The 19,316-nt window shown below is 40.1% G+C and overlaps 2 protein-coding genes across 13 annotated transcripts in view; both read left to right on the plus strand.

Annotated features, from left to right (window-relative positions):
* Positions 1 to 1,324: 1,324 nt before the first annotated feature.
* Positions 1,325 to 4,304, plus strand: hpf1 (histone PARylation factor 1). Its single transcript, XM_072463590.1, has 8 exons — positions 1,325 to 1,437; positions 1,805 to 1,988; positions 2,392 to 2,572; positions 2,646 to 2,744; positions 2,840 to 2,984; positions 3,091 to 3,178; positions 3,753 to 3,925; positions 4,001 to 4,304. Exons 1-8 carry the CDS (start codon positions 1,399 to 1,401, stop codon positions 4,130 to 4,132), a joined length of 1,041 nt encoding a protein of 346 aa, XP_072319691.1. The 5' UTR covers positions 1,325 to 1,398; the 3' UTR covers positions 4,133 to 4,304.
* A 462-nt stretch (positions 4,305 to 4,766) lies between these two features.
* ank2a (ankyrin 2a, neuronal) overlaps positions 4,767 to 19,316 on the plus strand; it is a 56,512-nt gene continuing 41,962 nt past the window's right edge. For 11 of the 12 annotated variants that reach the window (XM_072462874.1, XM_072462875.1, XM_072462880.1 and 8 more), the window contains exons 1-2: positions 4,767 to 5,123; positions 17,443 to 17,544. In XM_072462874.1, coding sequence (XP_072318975.1) covers positions 4,989 to 5,123; positions 17,443 to 17,544 — 237 coding nt within the window. In that variant the 5' untranslated portion in view covers positions 4,767 to 4,988. The remainder of the gene's footprint in view (positions 5,124 to 17,442; positions 17,545 to 19,316) is intronic. The other variant, XM_072462879.1, reaches the window with a different exon arrangement.

Raw genomic sequence — 19,316 nt, forward strand, 5'->3', positions numbered from 1 at the left:
GCCCAAATAATAATTGTATTTAAACCATTCCATGATTTAATAATAATTTACACACCCAGCTAAATTCCAAATCTTACTTGAATATCTCAGTTAAAGTTGTCTTGATGTTGATATGTTTGAGAGATTTAAACAAAAGTGTCTACCTCAGAAACTCTCGAAAACTCACTTTAAATGAGCCTCCTATATTATAGCAAGTTCAAATCATATGGATTAAGTCTACCTTGCGGCAAAGCGTGTCCTGTGGCGTCATCCAGCCCTGTCCAGCAGCATTTCCTGACCATTTCATTACTTTTAAAATTGCCAGGAGCAAAAGTAATGCTTACTCGATAAGGTCTCGCTCTATTTGAGCTTAGACAAACAGGAATGCCCTGCTTCCACTTTGAAGCGCGGGAGTCCATGATGAAGCCCCTGAGCCAGGCAGAGCAGACCGCGTGGAGCCGGGTCCTCTGGGGCCGATGGTGCTTCGCAAGGGGACTGAGCCCTGATTGTGAAAAAAGAGGCAGATATGATTTAAAAAGAGATTAGAGATTTAGGCTGGGCTTGACAAAAGACTGCATTTTACGTAGAGATTTACAAAAGGTATTTTATTTTTTACAAGATATGTTTTATTTATTTATTTTTACAAATAAATTATATTTCTTATTTCTCACTGGTCTTGAGAATCTGATGAGAGCAGAAATAATATTAAAGCGATTGACTTTTTTCACTATTAGACGCAGTATTTCTCATTACAAGGATAATTACTCAATAATTTGCTTACAATATGTGATGCATTGCAAACCGTTTGACATGACCAGACTGCCCATGATGGACGTAAGGACGGCATACGCCAAAGCAATATGCTCCTTGAGAACACGTTTAGGTGCATTTACCTCCATGTTACAACCAGGTCAAGGCGACATGGCAATAATATTGTCATGTTTTTGCAAACAAAAAATATTTCTGATACTGTCTGTATTTTTATCCTTTGTATTTTTCTATCTTCTCAATTGCCAGTATAATTGTAGGCAATTTGTTGCAGTCTATTGTAACCTCTGGCTACCAAAACCCCCCTCAGTATAAAGGTCAAGTGAATTTTGTTGTTGTAAATGACATTATATTTTGTAAAAATGTTACAGATTTGGCTCTGCTATTTCTGTGCTGTTTAACATGGTAAGTAGTACTGCTAGTCAATAAAAAAATTTTGTATTGATACATTTCCAACAAATATTGAAATGTGTATGCCTTATCGTAGGGTTTGTAGTTAAAAATAATGAATTTGACTGCGTCTGTTTTTGTCACGTTTTGTGCAGTGCGCTCCTTTGATCGATAGAGGGTAGCAGCGCGCGTTACACTGAGATCTCATCTTGGCTGTTGCGGCAGCGCGGCAGAAGAAGTGAAGGCCAGACGGACGAAAACATGGCAGGGCGCGTAAAAAGAAAACCTAAACCTAATCAGGTAAAATGTACAAGTCCCGACACGTCTATTAGTCAACGTACGTTTGTTTTCAAGGCCATTTGGTTGTGCGAAGACGCCCTAAGCACGTGCAGATTTACTGACTGTGCAGTTAGCGGCATAATATGAATTATTTGCATTATGTACGCAGTGGTCACAACGTGGCAGTGCAGCGGTGCGTGCTACTGCTTTGTCATGCGTTGCGTAAATAACCAAATAAATTGCAACTACAAATCTATTAAAGCTCATTTTAGACCGTGTGCTTAAACCATCTCATTTGGACCTTGGTTTGATTGGTCTGGTTGCTGAAGGCTACTTGCTTTGTGCGTAAATGTGCATAATGTCACGTCTGTCTGTGTCATTTCTGCAGGAGTCCTTCGGAGAGAATGGAAAACTGAAGAGAGCGCGCACCAGTGAGCTGAAGGATGCACCGACATCAACAATAAATGCCCAGCAACGTGATGAAATTAAAGAACTTTACAGTCTTAACATACCCGAAGATTTGTATCACTTTTGGGACTTCTGCAAAGAGCTCAGTCCCGACAACCCACGCGGTACAAGCTTCCTATGATTCCTATGACAAAATATATCCCTAAACCTTTTATTTTTATTTTTGCATTAATTTGATGGCAGTATTCAAAGGTTATTTTAACATTGCGTGAGGAATGTTCTGAAATGTCTTAGTTCAGGTTCAGGTTTTGCTCAAAATGTGGATGGTCTATAAAATGAACCACGAAAGGTCAGAATATAGCTTTATACACTTGGAATATAGCTTTATACACTTTTCTCTCTTTTTGGGGTCATGTTTTAATTCATATTTAATTGTACACAATATACTCAATGGCATATCTCCAAAACTACAACTGCAATATTATAAATTTTCTCGTATATCGTGACATCCCTATTACTTCCCATAGTACAATGGAAGTCAATAATGTAGTTTTATTTCTTTTACAGGCGCATTAACAGACACGCTTGGGCTGCAGCTGGTCGGGCCCTTTGATCTTCTTGCTGGAGCTCACAAAAAACTGAAGACCAAACCGAACTTGCACCTTCATTGGCGATACTTTTACGATCCACCTGAATTCCAGACCATAATTTGTGGTGATGGCAACCAACTTCACTTTGGCTATTACAGGTAATGTCTGAAGAATACATCTTTTGATAGTACAATATGTCACGTCGAGTTGAATGTACAAACTTCTCCGCAGAGACACCCCAGATTTACTTCCTTCATTTGTGGGAGAAAATGATGCCAAGAAGGGCTGCACTATAACACAGATGGGCGACAACGTCTTTGCTGCTGTTTTGTAAGCGCTTTTTTTGAAAATGAGCTCATTATTCGTTTAGTACACTTGCAGTGTGATCGGCGCAGCACTTTGATAACCTGTGCGTTTGTCGTCAGTTTGTATCTTCAGAGGAAAAAGAAAGAAAAGGGAAGTCGGAAGCCAGATTTGGAAAGTCTAGAGGCAAAACTTCAAGACACAGCTGAGGTTCTGGAGTTGTCGCTTGAGCAGAAAACTAAAGACATGAAGCAAAGAGATAAAAAGGTACACAAACACTACTATGTCATTTTAAATAGTTGATTTCAGAGTTCAGGACAATCACACTCTTGAGAATGTGTAATTAGTTATTAAGAACCAACTTTGTTCGTAGGTCGTCACCAAAACATTCCATGGGGCCGGCATAGTTGTACCTGTCGATAAGAATGATGTTGGATACAGAGAATTACCGGAAACTGATGGTAAGCTTTTAGTGTTACATGTAGAGCCGGGTTGAAATAATCTATTTTCCGATTTTTAATCGATTCGCATATTAATGACCGATTATCGATTCGTACGTTGTTTTTTTATTTTTTATTTTTTTGAATTAAAATTATTTTCTACATTTCCCTCAGTGAACTTCAATCTACCTTCAAGAAAGATACTTCAGGACTCCTGGATTATCTTTCTTGAAAGTAGATTGACCCTTAACTTTTTCATCAGTCTTCCAGCCATCAGTAACTACCAATACTTGTAAGATTTGCTGTTTAATATTGATATAATACTAGTTTTAATATGTTGCTTCTCTACACAGTCATGAAGTGAAGGAAACGGTTCAAATACATTTTTCATTTTTAATAACATTAACCCCCGGATCGATTCGAAATCGGAGCGAATCGGACAGGATCTGAGAAATCGAAAAAAAAAAACTATTTTGAAACATAAAAATCGGAATCGAATCGATTCTTGAAATTTGAATCGAAACCCAGCTCTAGTTACATGGCAGTTCCAGTATTTCACAGTATGAATTAATTATCTGTGGTTTTTCTGGTTCAGCTGGGCTCAAAAAGATCTGCAAAGCCATTGCTGAGGCCAAAACTGATGAAGAGCGAATCAAAGCATTTGGGCCTATACAAGAGATGATCACTTTTGTACAGTTTGCTAATGACGAGTGTGACTATGGCATGGGTTATGAACTGGGAATGGACCTCTTCTGTTATGGATCCCATGTAAGTACTCGTTCAAGCAATAGATATAACAATGTCTTGTCTATGTATTATACTTTTTCTTTTTCCCTCTGCCAGTATTTTCATAAAATTATCAAGCAGCTTCTCCCAATGGCCTACAACTTACTGAAGAGGAGTCTGTTTGGAGAAATTGTGGAGGCTCATCTGGCAAACCGTAGTCGGGAACCTGTGGACCAACTGTCAAGCTAAAACAAAAAGCTATACCTGTTAATATCTTTCTCAATGTACATTATTTCTTCTGCATTTGACTGTGTTGACTGTTACTGTAATTTGTGGTGGCATTCATTAGTTTCAACCATTTCATTGATGCATTCGTATGTGCAGAAAGTATCAAATTCTAATAAAGATTTTTATATTTTTACTCCTGCTCTCTTTTTGAAATGTTTATTTCCTACAAGAAGAGGAATTATGATTTATATACCTACTTAAATAACTGTATTTCACACAACTACTTGAGTTTACTAGTTAACCAAACTTTGTATACATCTGGGAGACAGGTGCTTTTGTGAAACCCACTCTACATTTCTATAAAATACCAATTTAGCTAATATTTTATGAAGCGCTAAAATGCGCAGTTGCGTTCAGGGGCATTTTATTTTTATTGTGTTGAACGCAGTCGCCAATTGAGCATACATATTTATACATATATTGAACTTAATTATTATAAATGGTTCTTGTGATGCTGACCTCCGTGGTATTTCACTTTACTTGGCCGATCTCTTAAGTGGTAGATCAAAGCCTTGTCAGTTTAATGGGCAGTGGCAATAAGGTTTCCGACTGCCCTTGAAAGCAGCAGAGATCCTGCGGAGTTTGGGGGAAGCGCATCTGCGGCGCGCTCACATTTCCACACACGCGCAGGCTCCAGCAGCACAGCAGAGCATCCTTCAGCCTTCACACGTACACGTCCTTGTTTACAGCTGGACTCACGGCACACAATGCTCCCAGGCCCCAACGAACCTGCTTGAGTCTGAGGCCCGAAGAGAAACCACCTTGCCCCGGCTAAAGGACCCCGTGACTGCGGCTGCAGCTGCAAGCTCCAGCCATCATGTCATCAAGTAGATCCGAAGAAAGTCTCTTCAGGGGCGGCGGCTCCGACCGGGACCTGAAGATGGCTTCTTCCAGCAACACTTCTCTGGAGGGTGGGCCCCCCGCTCCTCTTCACCAGGGCCGGATTCGGCAGGTGGGTGTCTGCAGTCACTCTCTGCATTGACTGGTCCAGTCAGCCGTGGAACGAGCAGGGCTCACGGCCACTGGCTCTCGAGGCGGTGCCTGGCTTTAGCACGTCGTCACGGTTTAAATTAACTCTTGTTATGGAATAGATCTGAAGTCAATAGCTCAAACTGCTTTGTAAATGACATGTTTTCATAGACAACAGTTAGAGGTCTGGAGGTACCAGCTGTAAACAAGCTCTCACTCTATGGAAATACATTTACCTAAAGAAGGCCCATGTTTTTTTTTTTATAGTAGATGAAGTTTAACAGTAAACACAGAGGCTTGAGTCTGACCAGTTATACAATGGATTGGGCTACAATTAGACCTGTTCAACCCACACACCCATCTCAATAGCTTCCACTATCCTTTTGATATTGACTTTCTTGTTTCTGTCTTTTGGACCAAGCCTGGCTGGTGTGAGTGAGGTCTGAATGTGTTTATGACTTTGAGTCCTTCAGCTTTGGCACAGTGTAACTGTGTCTTTAAAACAACCTTGGTATTTTTCTCATGTCAGTGTTATTATGTGGATCATATACTGTAATAACCTTATTTTACAGCGTCATGCTGACTCAGCTCTCTCATCACAGATGTCTATATGAAACATGATGAGACCACATTGGGCAGGTGAAGTCTTAATGATACTTTGCTGGCTGTATTTGGTGACTGGAGTCAGGAGATGGTAGAGGGTGGATTGTTTCCTGCTTATGCCCACTCTCTCAGACTAATGTGATTTCAGTAATGGACTCTAGTGCCACACACACACACTCACACACACAGTCAAAGGAGGCAGAAATACACAAAGTCCTACAAGCTTCGTCTTTGGGTGGGGCCTCTGATCTCATCCATACAGTAGTTGGCCTGTGTGTGTTTAAAACATGAAACCTTGGAGCTTTGACAGTGTATTTGGTGAAGTTTATCTCGTCTCTTTATCTTAATCTCTCTTAATCTCTTCACTTTTTGAAGAGACATTGCCTTTTAGACACAGTGAATACATTTTGAGAGACTATAAAAGTGTGGCTTAACGTTACATAGAAAGAACCAAAGTGATGTGAGGCATTTAGCTGGCAGGCGATTTTGTAGTTAGACAAATAGCCACGTCCATGTGAAGTGTCTTTGTGAGCCCAGTGGCCCATGTCACTGAGCGCCAGTGCTGTTGTCAGGCAAATGAGGCAATACAGCTACAGTCTGCTCCCTCATCTTTGTGAATAACCCCCCGGCCCATCACATCCGTCACCTGTCTGCTTAAGAGAGGGTGGTCCTAGGTCACTTCAACGAGAACGTCAGGCTAATAAAACCTCTATTCCATTGCACTTAATGGTTAGGGCATAAATATAAATACAAAATAACACATGGCAAATAATTGACTGTGAAAAATTGCAAAATTGTGAATTCGAGGTTTATTATGAACCCATTTTACTCCAAACTTTCTCATTTTACTCCAAACTTTCTTATTAGCAGAGTGGGGTTAATATGCAGCGTGCAGGGGAGTGAATATACTGTAACACTTCAGCATGGAATGGAATTGAACAAGAGAACAATTAGGTTTATAGAGAAAGACAATATAAAAAGGAATTGTAATTTCAGTTTTCACAAAATCTAAAAACAATTGGCAGTTTACAATTGCTTAAATAGTAGGAGCCCTTTCTCTGTTTGTGTGAAACATGCAGGTGGGAGTTCTCCCGATGGATTCTCGGCAGACCAGTTGCATATTTATTTGTTGTTGTTGTTGTTGTTGTTGTTGTTGTTGTTGTTGTTGTTGTTGTTGTTTTTTACATCTACCGTGAAGAAACTGAACTGAACGTGAACAAACTGGACTGGACTAGCTCAGGATAAAAATGGAAAAAAAGTGATTGTTATTGACAAAATCTGACAGTGCTACACTTTTTCACATTTGTTGTGATGGTTAAAATTGGTGTATTTCAAATTAAGTTGTTAAAATACTGTTGTTAAAATGCATTTAGTTGTTTAAAAATAGTGCTATATCACAGAATATCATGTACAATATATCCATTATCAGAGAATATATCACAAAATGTGACATTATTGTATTGTGAGTTATGTTTTGTGTATTGCATAGAATTGTGAGGGATGTTGCCTAGGCCCCTTGATAAACTGATGGCTCATGGATACTATTGCTAAACATGTATCACTCTTCATCGCTAAATTTAGTATTAGCTCCTTCAAATCTGTGACGACACAATTCTGAGCTTTGACATTTTCATCTGCTCTTTCTCAGCTCCGGCTCTGTTTTTTCTGTCTGTCTCTGTGTCCTGTGGGAGCTCAGTGATGGGATTCTGCAGGAAGAGGCTCCTAATGGAGCCTTCATTACATTAGCTCTTAAAACCAGCTCGAGCCACACTGCAGCTTCTTAAACAGAGGGGCAAATACATGTGTGTGCTCTGCAAGGGGCTCTAAGTATTTCATAACATTTCACCACAGCTGTGTTTACCACTGACTGGGCTGGTTAGAGGTGCGCGTTATTTACTTCTGCTAATTGTTACTGTTTTGTTAATTAAAAAACAATAGCTTATGGGCTTAATTGTGATGGTTAACATTTGTAACCTCCTTCATTTTATTAGAGGTAAAAGCTCTGGAGTAATTTAAACAGATTTGTCATGGGTTCTGCTTTCCCTCTGTCTTCTCTGGGCCTTCTTTCTTTCCACTCCTTTAAGCCCTAAATTGTGTGTTTTATATTTAAAGCAACATAATCAGTTAAAACAGGACAATTGTCCTACATTATTGTTTTGACTTATAGTTGTGTTTTAACATAGTTTGTTTGACTTGTTTTTGTGCTAACGTCTTGACTAGTGCCATAATCCAAAGCAAGTTTACTCATATAGTGTCACATGATGATTATGAAGTGCTCTTGTATCGTGTTGTTTGTAGGAAACCTTAGGTCCGGATCCAGAGTCTATATTTGACCTCAGAACGTACATAACATCAACACTGTTGTACCCATGGGGTATCCAAGTCATGTCTGACACCTCTCGTCGGGCAAGAGAAGGAAGTAAGCCCTAGTTGAAAACTGTGTATTGCAATGTTTTGATACTTCATATCCACATACTGCTGCTGCAACTTACTGCAACATATGTTGACTATGAGGAGTAATCAAATACAAATGTTTAAAAGTCCAAGTGCAGTGCTTTGTTCATCATGAAACGACATTTCACCTAAAACCTTTGCCAAATAATATGGGAAGCACAGCACATTAAAGGTGAGGGTGGTAACGTATCCCTAAAATGGACATTCAATAGGAAAATGGAAAAAAATTGGAAAATGTGTCTTGTATAGTTTAGGAACCTTCATGCAGTATTATCAACATAAATGAATACTGACGATGACTGCCTTGTCATGCTGTGTAGAGAGCAGGTGTTTGGAAATAAACGTTAAAAGCATCTTAATAATTTATTGGAGCCTTTGACTCTTGTATTTCCCGTTAACAGGAATGGGACGGGGAGAGAGGGTGGTGGGTGTGGCCTGTGATCAATAGGCTTCTCAGAAACACCCCTTCATCTAAAGTACTCAGGCGCTCAGCCTGGATTTGCCCTACTCCTACCACTCCTTTCTCCTCTCTCCCCCCACTTTACCTTTATCCCCATCCTCCTCTCTCCTCCCTCCTCTCTACTCGCTCTTCTCTCTACTCTCCTCTCTCCTTTCTCCTCCCTCACTCTTCTCTCTTCTCTTCTCTCCTCTCTCTATTTTCATCTCTCCTTTCTCCTCTCTCCTCTCTTCTCTCCCCACTCTCCACCCTCTTCTCTCTACTTTCTTCTCTCCTTTCTCCTCCCTTTCTCTCCTCTCTTTTCTCGTCTCTCTCTTCCCTCCTCTCTTCCTTATTGTCTGTCCTCTCTCCTCTCTCTCATCTCCTCTCTCTCTCCTCTTTCCTCCCTCCCCTCTCTCCTCCCTCATCTCTCTCCTTTCTCTCCTCTCCTCTCTCCTCTCCTCCCTCCACTCTCCTCTCCATCCTCTCTCCTCCCTCTCCTCTCTCCTCCCTCCCCTCTCTCCTCCCTCCCCTCTCTATCCTCCCTCCTCTCTCCTCCCTCCCCTCTCCTCTCCACCCTCTCTCCTCCCTCTACTCCCTCCCCTCTCCTCTCTCCTCTCTCTCATCCCTCCTCTCTCTCCTCCCTCCCCTCTCTCCTCCCTCCTCCCTGCCTTCTCCTCTCTCCCCCCCTCCCCTCTCCTCTCCATCCTCTCTCCTCCCTCTACTCCCTCCCCTCTCCTCTCTCCTCTCTCTCATCCCTCCCCTCTCCTCTCCCTCTTCTCTCCTCCCTCCTCTCTCTCCTCCCTCCCCTCTCTATCCTCCCTCCTCTCTCCTCCCTCCTCTCCATCCTCTCTCCTCCCTCCTCTCTCTCCTCCCTCCTCCCTCCCTCCTCTCTTATGTGCACTGACACTGGTGTCCTCACAGAAACACACTTCAAAGCATTTCACTGTGAAAATAGCACAGCTTAGAACAGCACAGACAGGAGACCAGGAGCTGTGGATGTATTCCAATTTTGAATGAATATTATTGTTTTATTATAATTCAAATGATTCATATTAACAATAACTATTGGGGACTTGAGTATTTGCAGTGTTTTGTAGCGCTCACCGTCACTGAACACTCTGTGAGCTTTTTAGGTCACATGGCTGGCTATTATTCATGATAACTTTGAGGTGAAATCTTGAGACGGATTATGACAGAAAAGTGCTTATTTAGATTGACCTGCAGAGCTCGCATTAAAATGCATTGAGAATACATTGCCACTGCAGTGGGATCACTGTTGAAACATTATAGTTTCTTAGTCTTATCTCATTTCTGGATATGGATAGCTGACGTCATATTTTTCTCGGGGGACCTGGCAGCATTTCAAACAGAATAAGTAACTGTGGCGTAACTGCTGTTTGTGCTTTGTACAGGGCTCCTCAAACAGAGAGAAGGTAATCTAGGTTGAGATTATTTCACAAATTATGACAGAATGCATATGAAATAAGTGTACAGTACACCTGGTTTGAACACTATGTGCACAATCTATTTATGTATGAAAACAGATGCTGAATTATGCTGTTCTTTGATACCAGAAAAAATACTGTGGACATTAAATAAATGACATAAGAAATATTTTACTATTTTTTTCCATCTAATTTTGCGTTCATTTCCACATGTTTGAGTAAAACTTTTATTTTTAAACAACATAATCTGATGGTTACCTTGTACTTCTACGTCTGTTGAAGTCCATGCACTTCCACCACAGGCTCGTTGTGATCATTTCAGTGCAGTTCAAACACCTATTCTGACATTAGAAGTGATTTATAGCCAGATGAAAACAACTCACCCCTGCCAGCAGCTTGATTATATTTCAAAACTGCTCACAATGTCAGTTACTTTCATTTCCAACCCCTCCATAGTTTCATTTCGCAGTCGCAAATCAGACGTGTTCATTTGTGCAGAGCTGATTTACAGTAGGGTGTGGTCCACGTCTCCGCTCTCTATCTCTCTCGCTCTCTGGGGCCTGGTCCTCGCTGGCATATCATATGACTATATCAAGGTTAAATGTCCTGCGTCGCTCTGTCCTCGTCCACCCTTAGTCTTCATTTCTTCATGTAGCCAAACCCTATGTTGTTAAACTGACTAATTTAAAACAAACGACGCGGTACAGTGAGATCGACAGTTTCAATGTTATGATCTTTTCACTGACCTTTCGTAACCAGTAATAAAGGCAACTTAGCATGACAACACTCTGCAACGCTGTCTCTGCAGAATAGTGCAAACGGTACGGGTTTATATCTTGTTTGCATGTTTCTAAGTACAGTAGATAAGCAGATGGTCACTCACGATCCTTTGCCACCTTTTAAATAGTCTCATTAAACCTTACAAAAGTAGGAAATATGACCCCAAATCAATATTGTGAATGATTTTATGGCTGTGTTGGTTCCCCGATATTTAAAACGTTTTACAAACTTCATTTATACAACCAAGATTTATTTTTGCTTTAATTAGCTCTGAAAATACAAGTTAAAAATCTCTACAGGAGCCAGGTGGACAGAGGCAGTGACGTTGGTGTTTCTCCTCACTTAGCAATCACACGGTGCAGGGTTCAGCTGCAGTTTTGAGTCAATAACCCCAAGGGAGATGGTGCATGTGCTGCGTATGTGTGTGCGTGTGCGTGCGTGTTTGTGTGTGTGTGTGTGTGTGTGTGTGCGTGTGCGCGTGTGTATGGGTGTTTGATGTGTATGGACCTCCCACTGCTGTCTTGAGCATCTCAAACTGTGTCCCTGATATGCTCTGAGCTAATACGACAATGGCATTTTGAGTTACTTCATTTATGCATTTGTTACAACTCTGTATATTTTACTCTACTGTTGCTTTTACTTTCCTTGTGTTCTTGAACTATGAACCACTGATTTATGAGAGATGACGGATCCTTAACGACCTCTATCTTTCAGTTATGTTATGTCAGGAAGACTGTGCTTTAGCAAACCCTCTTTGCATATATGATAAACACTCATTTTGTTTAGAGAGAATAGAGATAGGTAAAGTGCTGCAGAAAAATGAAACATGATTGGGTTGCAGTAGAAGCATCTCTGTCCATTAAAAGTGATGGACTCATCTCAGCAGTCAGCACAGAGACCATTAAGAGGCAAACAAGTGATAAACAAACAACAGCAACCACGCCCGCCAAGTACAGCAAACAAACAAAAACTGTTTATGTTTTACAAATAGTTGTTACAAATGTATTGCTTATTAGTGGCACTAAAGTTGTCTAATAAGCCACTTTCGCGTTGACTCTTACCCCTCTTCTGCTTCTGTGGTTTTCTTAATGGGGAGTAGACCAAGGCTTGTGTTCATATTTGTCAATGTTGGATCAATTAAACGTTGCGTATAGTCAACACGTGCAGACAAGTCGAATGACATAGCCTTCTTGTATCTGTCCATCATGCTGCCCTAATGGGCATTATAAAAGCCTTGGATCTATAAAGTGGAAAGTAAACCATTATCCACTCTCCATACAGGAGCCTAGACCTGCAGTTCAACCCTGCCTTATGTAATGTGACTCCTAAATGGACTTACCCAGCTTTATGCATTCTCTTAATCCTCGTCATCCTAAAAGAGTGATGGAGAAGATCGATGAGATGATATTGATCAGTTTTGCTGGTGTAAGTAGCTACAAAATGGTCATAGTGTCAAGAGATGGGCACGGACCATGTCCGAGACTGATTTACTGTAGGAACATTGTGTTGGGATCGAGTGACATGGCAATCAATATCGTATGGATTTTGAGAGAAAGTTGAAAAAACAGACTTTTCAATGTAAATGTAAAAACATTAGCATGTGACATGTTATGTTGTATATATGGATTTTCATATTAAAGGTTATTTATCAGCCTTTCTTACACATGGACAATACAAACTTACTTGTAGACTTACTAGTTGCATTTCACCTTAATTTAAAATCTCCTAAATTGATATTTTTGTGTATGTCCTTTTACATTTACATTTTACATATAGGCCTATAGCCTGATAATTACAATATCGACTTATTCAATAAATGAACGCTGGAACATTTATTTTTGCTACTACGTTCAAATTGTAGAGAAGGGATGCAAATGTATTGGAGATTTCAGTTATATTGAAACATGTTCATGCCTTAATTAGTCAAACGCTGTTAAAACAACAACAACAACTTAACAGCGACAAAACCAAGATTAAACTAAGACTAAATCAAGGCTAATTTAGGCTGAAGGAGAAAATCAAATAAAACAAATCCAAATCTGCCTTTTTCAACACACACAAAAACAACAACATTACTACATTTCTGTCCTGGTGTAGGAGCTTGGTGTAGTTGGGATACATTTAGTTTGTTGCAAAAGCGATTATTGTGTTAGTCAATATTGCGATAATCAAACTTTGATATGATATATTGTGCAGCCTTACTGTGGAGGTTTGAATAATGAACAAATAAGACTCATAAATTATACTAGCAACTGAAGTGCTTCATTCGGCGCATGTTTTTTTTAAACAATGTGGTTCATTTAGAATGGGTTTACTGATATTATTCTAAATGAGGTTTTGTATCAGTGGCAAATAGTTTCAGGATTGCAAACTGCATGTTAACAACACTCACAAACTATTGATTTTGAGAGGTTTATTTTCCAATAATGACCAGCAGGTGGTGGTAGAGCAGTTGAAGACAAACGTGAAAATGCAAAGCCAGCAGGATTGGCAAAGACTGAAGTCCTGCACATACTGTACTCTCACATTCTCCATGAGCAATAGCAGTAGCAGTAGTAGAGAATTGTTTAAAAGTGCTGAGGCTTGATTTGTGAACAGATATAGAGGTTCATGCCTGTCTCATGCTGAAATAAAAAGACAAGGATTGCATCAAGAGAGTCGAACCTTGACAGCCTTATGGGCCAGTACGCACATTGCTCATGCCATAAAATCAGCCCGTGCTGAGTTATTTTGATAGATCCATGGTGCAGTGCAGTTGAGACCGGACTGACCCACTTTGCTCTGTGTAAGGGGGAGAAACTGGATCTGCAGGTGATTGAGTGTCACTTTTATGTGCTGAGCCTCACAGCCCCCTTTTGCATGAGTGGTGCCTTCTATCGTCTCTGGCACAGCATGTACTCAACCTGGGTCTTCTTTTCCAACCCATGATACTATGTGTTACTCCTTGTTTACGTGCTGTGGTTTTTCAATTACCTCCAGGCAGAAAGATGTCAACAGTAATATGGTATTATTGGGCAGATTTGGAGACATAGTTGTCCACTTGAATCTAACTGACTCTAGCCACAAGGGGTCAGTAAAGACACAATTGTTTAGGTCTGTTCTGGTCTCAGCAAAGATAAATAAAATGACTTGAATGACTTGAATGACTTTATTTTTAATAAATACGTAGGTAATAAAACAACAAAGACAAAATTATGAGGTTGTCATGGTAAGGTCCTATCTATTTTTTCCAGATGTGACTATCTTCCCTATTACATTAGGCCTTTTATTTATCCACCGTATTTTCTGGACTATAAGTCACATCAGCCAAAAAATGAGAAGAAAAAAACATATTAAGTCACACTGGAGTAATTAAGTATAAGTATATAAGTATAAGTCGCACCTGGGCCAAAACTATGAAAAAGGGTGCAACTTATAGTCCGGAAAATACGGGTAATCGATTTGGTCTTACGTTGTAGTCATGGTTATCTTTATGCCAAGGACATAGTGCAAAAATTATGATTTATAAATGTACGTCTATAATTGTACATTGTATCTACAGTTTATAGCCATTACAATACCATTCCTAAATTGCTTTACTGTCCTATGGTGAGCATGTGTCCTCTGCATGCTTCTTTCAGCATCTGTTCATGTAATGTTGTGCACATCTGGATAGGGCATTCCCTGAGTTGTCAAATGTGATGAGTGAGAGGGAGGACTTACTCTCATCATTATTTAAGCCTTTTCTGTCATCATCTGTCTTTGTATTTGCCCACATGCATCTGAATGGCATTTTTGCTTTCGACTGACGGATGTTGGACTATTGAATACTTTTGCCTGTCTGTTTGGACACCAGGATCTCCAGCTTAGTGCTAGTGTGACAGGAGAACTTAATGTCTCCTGTTCTCTGTTGAGAATACTAATTTGAGGCAGAGTCATGGCCCACGCAGCAGCTCACCTAAAGAAATCTAGAGAGCTTGAGCAGCATCCGGAATACCAAGCTCTGCAGAAGGCCAGAGATAAAAGGAGGCGCCGGCGAGAGAGGCTGAAACGACAGGTAAAATGTGGCAGTGTAATGACATTCCTGTATTCATTGTGGGCATACAGTAAATGTCATATTCTAGATTTGATATGTGAATGGTCTACATGGCAACATGCATTAAATGTTTCATTGGTCGCTTTTTTTAGTAGGAGCACACTTTACAGTTGTATTAGTAGTGTAGTCTAGTAGTGCAGTTTAGTGTAGCGTATTAGTAGGAATGTAGTGTCAAAAAGAAAGTAGGAAATATGTTCACTCTGTGTTATTACTGCATTGTCCTTGTAAATTTATATATATGGGATTATATTACTGTATAATCCATCCATCCATCAATCCTTAGCTTATCCGGGGCCGGGTCGCGGGGGCAGCAGTCTAAGCAGACTTCCCCCTCCCCAGACACTTCTTCCAACTCCTCCGGGGGGATCCCGAGGCGTTCCCAGGCAAGCCGAGAGACATAGTCACTCCAGCGTGTCCTGGGTCTTCCCCGGGGCCTCTTCCCGGTGGATGTATAATCCAGTATGCTTTATTATAAGGCTGGCTGCAGAGTCACAGATTGCATCTGCTGTACAATCAATCTGTATGTTTACTCAGCACATGCATCACCAGTAACGTACTTGCAGGCATCATTGCCTAATACCCATGATCTCATAACATACCCAGTCCACAACAAAGAAATACATTTTCTTTCATTGTTGTTAATAATAGTAAATGGTAATAATAGGATGTAATAAACATAAATGAATGATCTACTGCTGTAATACACTAAGCCCATATTATATTGTTAGTGAATATTTTAGATGTTTGCGAGACAAAAGTAACTTGTAATAAGTTTTAGTAATAAGTAATGTGTTTTTGGTATAGGGCTTCTATGGCAATTTTGAGTGTGATTAATCTTGCAACCAGTCGAAAACGCCTATACATAACAGTTGTTATGTTTTTTTTTTTTTTCGCTTCTTCATCTTTAATGAGAAACTGATATTTATTGTATTGCTATTAACTGCTACTGAAACTAGCTTGATGAGTGGCAAGGCAAGGCAAGTTTATTTGTAGAGCACATTTCATACACAAGGCAATTCAAAGTGCTTCACACGACAGGAAAAAATGCATTCAAATCACAAAGAAATTACAGAAATCACAAAACAGTTTAAGAAATAATAATAAAAAAAATCCTTTCCAACATGGTTTCCATAAATGATTTGTTGATGTACCGTTTCTTTGTACCGGCGCCTTCATGGACACTCCCTGTCCAAAATTTTAAATTTGAAACTCGCTTATAAGTCTTTCTGGAAAACCACGGCAGTCTTTGTGTAGATTTTCTGAATCTGAAACCTGATCTCACTACTATGTCCAGACTTCCACTGAGTTTGAGGACTTCCTTGACAGCACCAGGACCGTGCAGTCTCCTGACAGTGTGGAGCCCAGCTGTCATACACCCCACCCCGGGGCACATACAGCAAGAAGCTGGGTGTATGGCTCAACACAGGCCTTCCCAAGTAAAAATAGCTCCCAGCAAGACGTAGTGTTTACAGTAGCCAGTGCTCTTCTGAAAGAAAAAGAGACAAGATAGTAAGAACAGAAGATGACAGACGGAATAGGAACTGTACAATAGTAGTATTTCAGAGAGCTACTTGTGGACTAAGTAGTTTTGGATCTATCTACAATGGGAAACTCAGCATCTTGTAAGAGTTGTGGAAGAGATAAATATCAAAGAAGGGCCGGGAGTGAAAATGACTTGAACCATCACACCGACAACTACGGGACAACTGAGTCTGGAAACGTTGATGATTCTTTGGTAAGGAAAATGGCATGAACTGTAGCTTGGATTTTTGAAATTCGATTTTTTTTTACACACTATGCACTGTTTACTTTGTGGTTACAAAATGGGAAGTGCTGCTGTTACGACTCAGTATCCCGCTACATTTAAGATTTAGCACTCTATTGTCATGGTTGATTCTGTACGCAGTGGGGCTTAAGCACGTGGCGTCAAAGCATGCGTGTGAGGTGCATGTGTAGTGTGTGTGTGTGTGTGTGTGTGTGTGTGTGTGAACTTAATCCAGACGTGGGATTGTGTGTTTGTGTCATACAGAGGACACAAATTAACACCAGTGATTGGAAAGTCCTAGAGATCTGGTTTCAGTCTTGCATGTTTCAAATAATTACAAACGGAAGTGCAATGCCTTTTGGCCTTTAAAATACACACACACACACACACACACACACACACACACGGCCATGAAAACATTCTATCCTTCCACAGAAATTAATTGCAGTGAAGGAGTGTTGTCAAATCAATACATGGAAAACTGTAATGCAGGCCTAAACAGGTAATTTTGTTTATTTTATTTCCTTTCTTTTATGGCTATGTTCATGTCAGTGCATGGAGGTCACTCGACTTCCCTAGAATGTTTATGCGATCCAGGTAAAAAAATACCTCTTCCAATGACGACCGAGCCTAGGCAGCAACTAGGTCAAACGATGTTGCAAATGTGAGCAGTGGAATTAATGATAAGGATAGTTTTCTTGCATATTTTAATACATATTTTATGTTTTTTTATCATTCCAGTCTGACAGCAGCACCAGTTTTCTCAGAGCGGCCCGAGCAGGGAACATTGACAAAGTGCTGGAGTTTTTGAAAAATGGTGTTGACATCTGTACATGTAACCAGGTAAGGACCATACAATGTCTTTATTTCTGCTTCTGTGAATGATTTGTGCTGCTAAAAGGGAATGTTTCTTATTTATCTACTTCTTGTGATTAAATCCAACTTTCCATTTATATTTATTATCAAAATAAATGTATTTGCTTATGGTGCTCATGATCATCTAGATATTAGTTTTTATTTTGTGTCAGGTTATGATGAGCGATTTCATTTTTATCACAAGGTAAACGGTCCAAACGTGACATTAGTAATAGCTGTTTGCTGTGTCACTGCGGCAACCCCTACAACTGAGCCAGGTCAGCACCCCCCCATTCTCATTCTACCTCATCCCAACTACCATAGTCTGGTCTCCCTGTTGTCCACACCCTTTTCCTCGCCAATCCCCACTCAGGCTGATAGCCCTGTCCCACAGACAGCTGCTCTCGACTCAAATACTCCCCCTCTGGCCTTCATTCCTGTACGCAAACACACACAACTACACACACAATTCTCAGCTGTCTTATATTATTAATACCGGTTAGTGCAGGACGGCAACATGTAATTGACTATTATTGTGGATTATAGTTGTCATGGGCACCAGTGCAGTGTTTTGGGTAGCACCATACCGATGAGGCGGCGTGACTGTGTGAAGACACACCCAGTGAAACACAAGAGCGCTGCCCTTCACATCTGAGCCTCAGTCAGGTGACTGAAATATGACGGCTGACATTTTGAGCGCTATCTCTGTCGCTACAGACAAACTGTATCTGGTAGCCAAGTCATTTGAAGTCTTTTAAAATCATGTGACACATACCAGGCAGTATGATGATGAGGAGCCAAACATAATCTGTACTGATGTACAATGGAGAATATTTGTAATCTGTTTAAAAATATTTGCATCATATAATTGCACATTGATATGCTGTATCAGTCTAATACTAGTCAAATGGAATATAAATCTAATCTGTTATTATTATAAATTAACTTGACTCCAATGTGTAAGTCCCTTATGCATCCATTCTACCCACATTACCCCCAGCTCAAATATATAGGCCTACTTTACATGAGTTACATTAATTCATGGGCTTGCTCCATTATAATTTAGTCCAATGTTAATCCATGGTTAGTGTTAATGCTCCTTAATCTGCACCATTCACTTAATTTGCACATTTATCTGTCATTCATCCAAATAGAACTTTTGTTACAGACAGTACTCAGTGACACAAATCTGGCAGTTTCTCCTCACAGTGAACTCACACTGTGTGATCACTGCGCTTAGCTAAAAGTCCATTAGTGAAATGAGGCTTTCTCAGGAGCGTGTGTGTTTAAATCACTTTGTGAAGTGGTGTGTGGTCAGTAAACGTCTGTGAGTATGTGTGTTAGTGACATATGTACTCGCTGGACATGTGAAAAGCTTTAATAGGATTGTACGGTTTCTGTCGAGTCAGTTAATGTCCACTGATGTGAAGTGCCTGTCTCTGTTTGGGTCATTTACCAAATTTGCATCAGTTAAAATAATCCTTGACAAAGTTTTTATGTATTTATTATACTAACCAGAAATGGTTAAAAATGTAATCTGTCATTTGCAGCCTTAGTACGCCATTAATTTAAGTTAGATAGAGGTCACAAATAAGGTTTCACAACATTTATTTAGTAAAAGTTAACGAAATTGATTGCATATTAAGATTGTGACCAACGTTTTTACGCTTTGGCAATTGACATGTCCAGTTTTAATTTAGACACAAATTTGATTCTGACTCAAAGTGGAGAATTGCAGTGCCATATTTATTAGGACATCT

Source organism: Eucyclogobius newberryi, unplaced genomic scaffold (genome assembly GCF_026437365.1).
Source record: "Eucyclogobius newberryi isolate DKJ021-1_F unplaced genomic scaffold, fEucNew1.0.hap1 SCAF_4, whole genome shotgun sequence".
NCBI classification, from domain to species: Eukaryota; Metazoa; Chordata; class Actinopteri; order Gobiiformes; family Gobiidae; genus Eucyclogobius; species Eucyclogobius newberryi.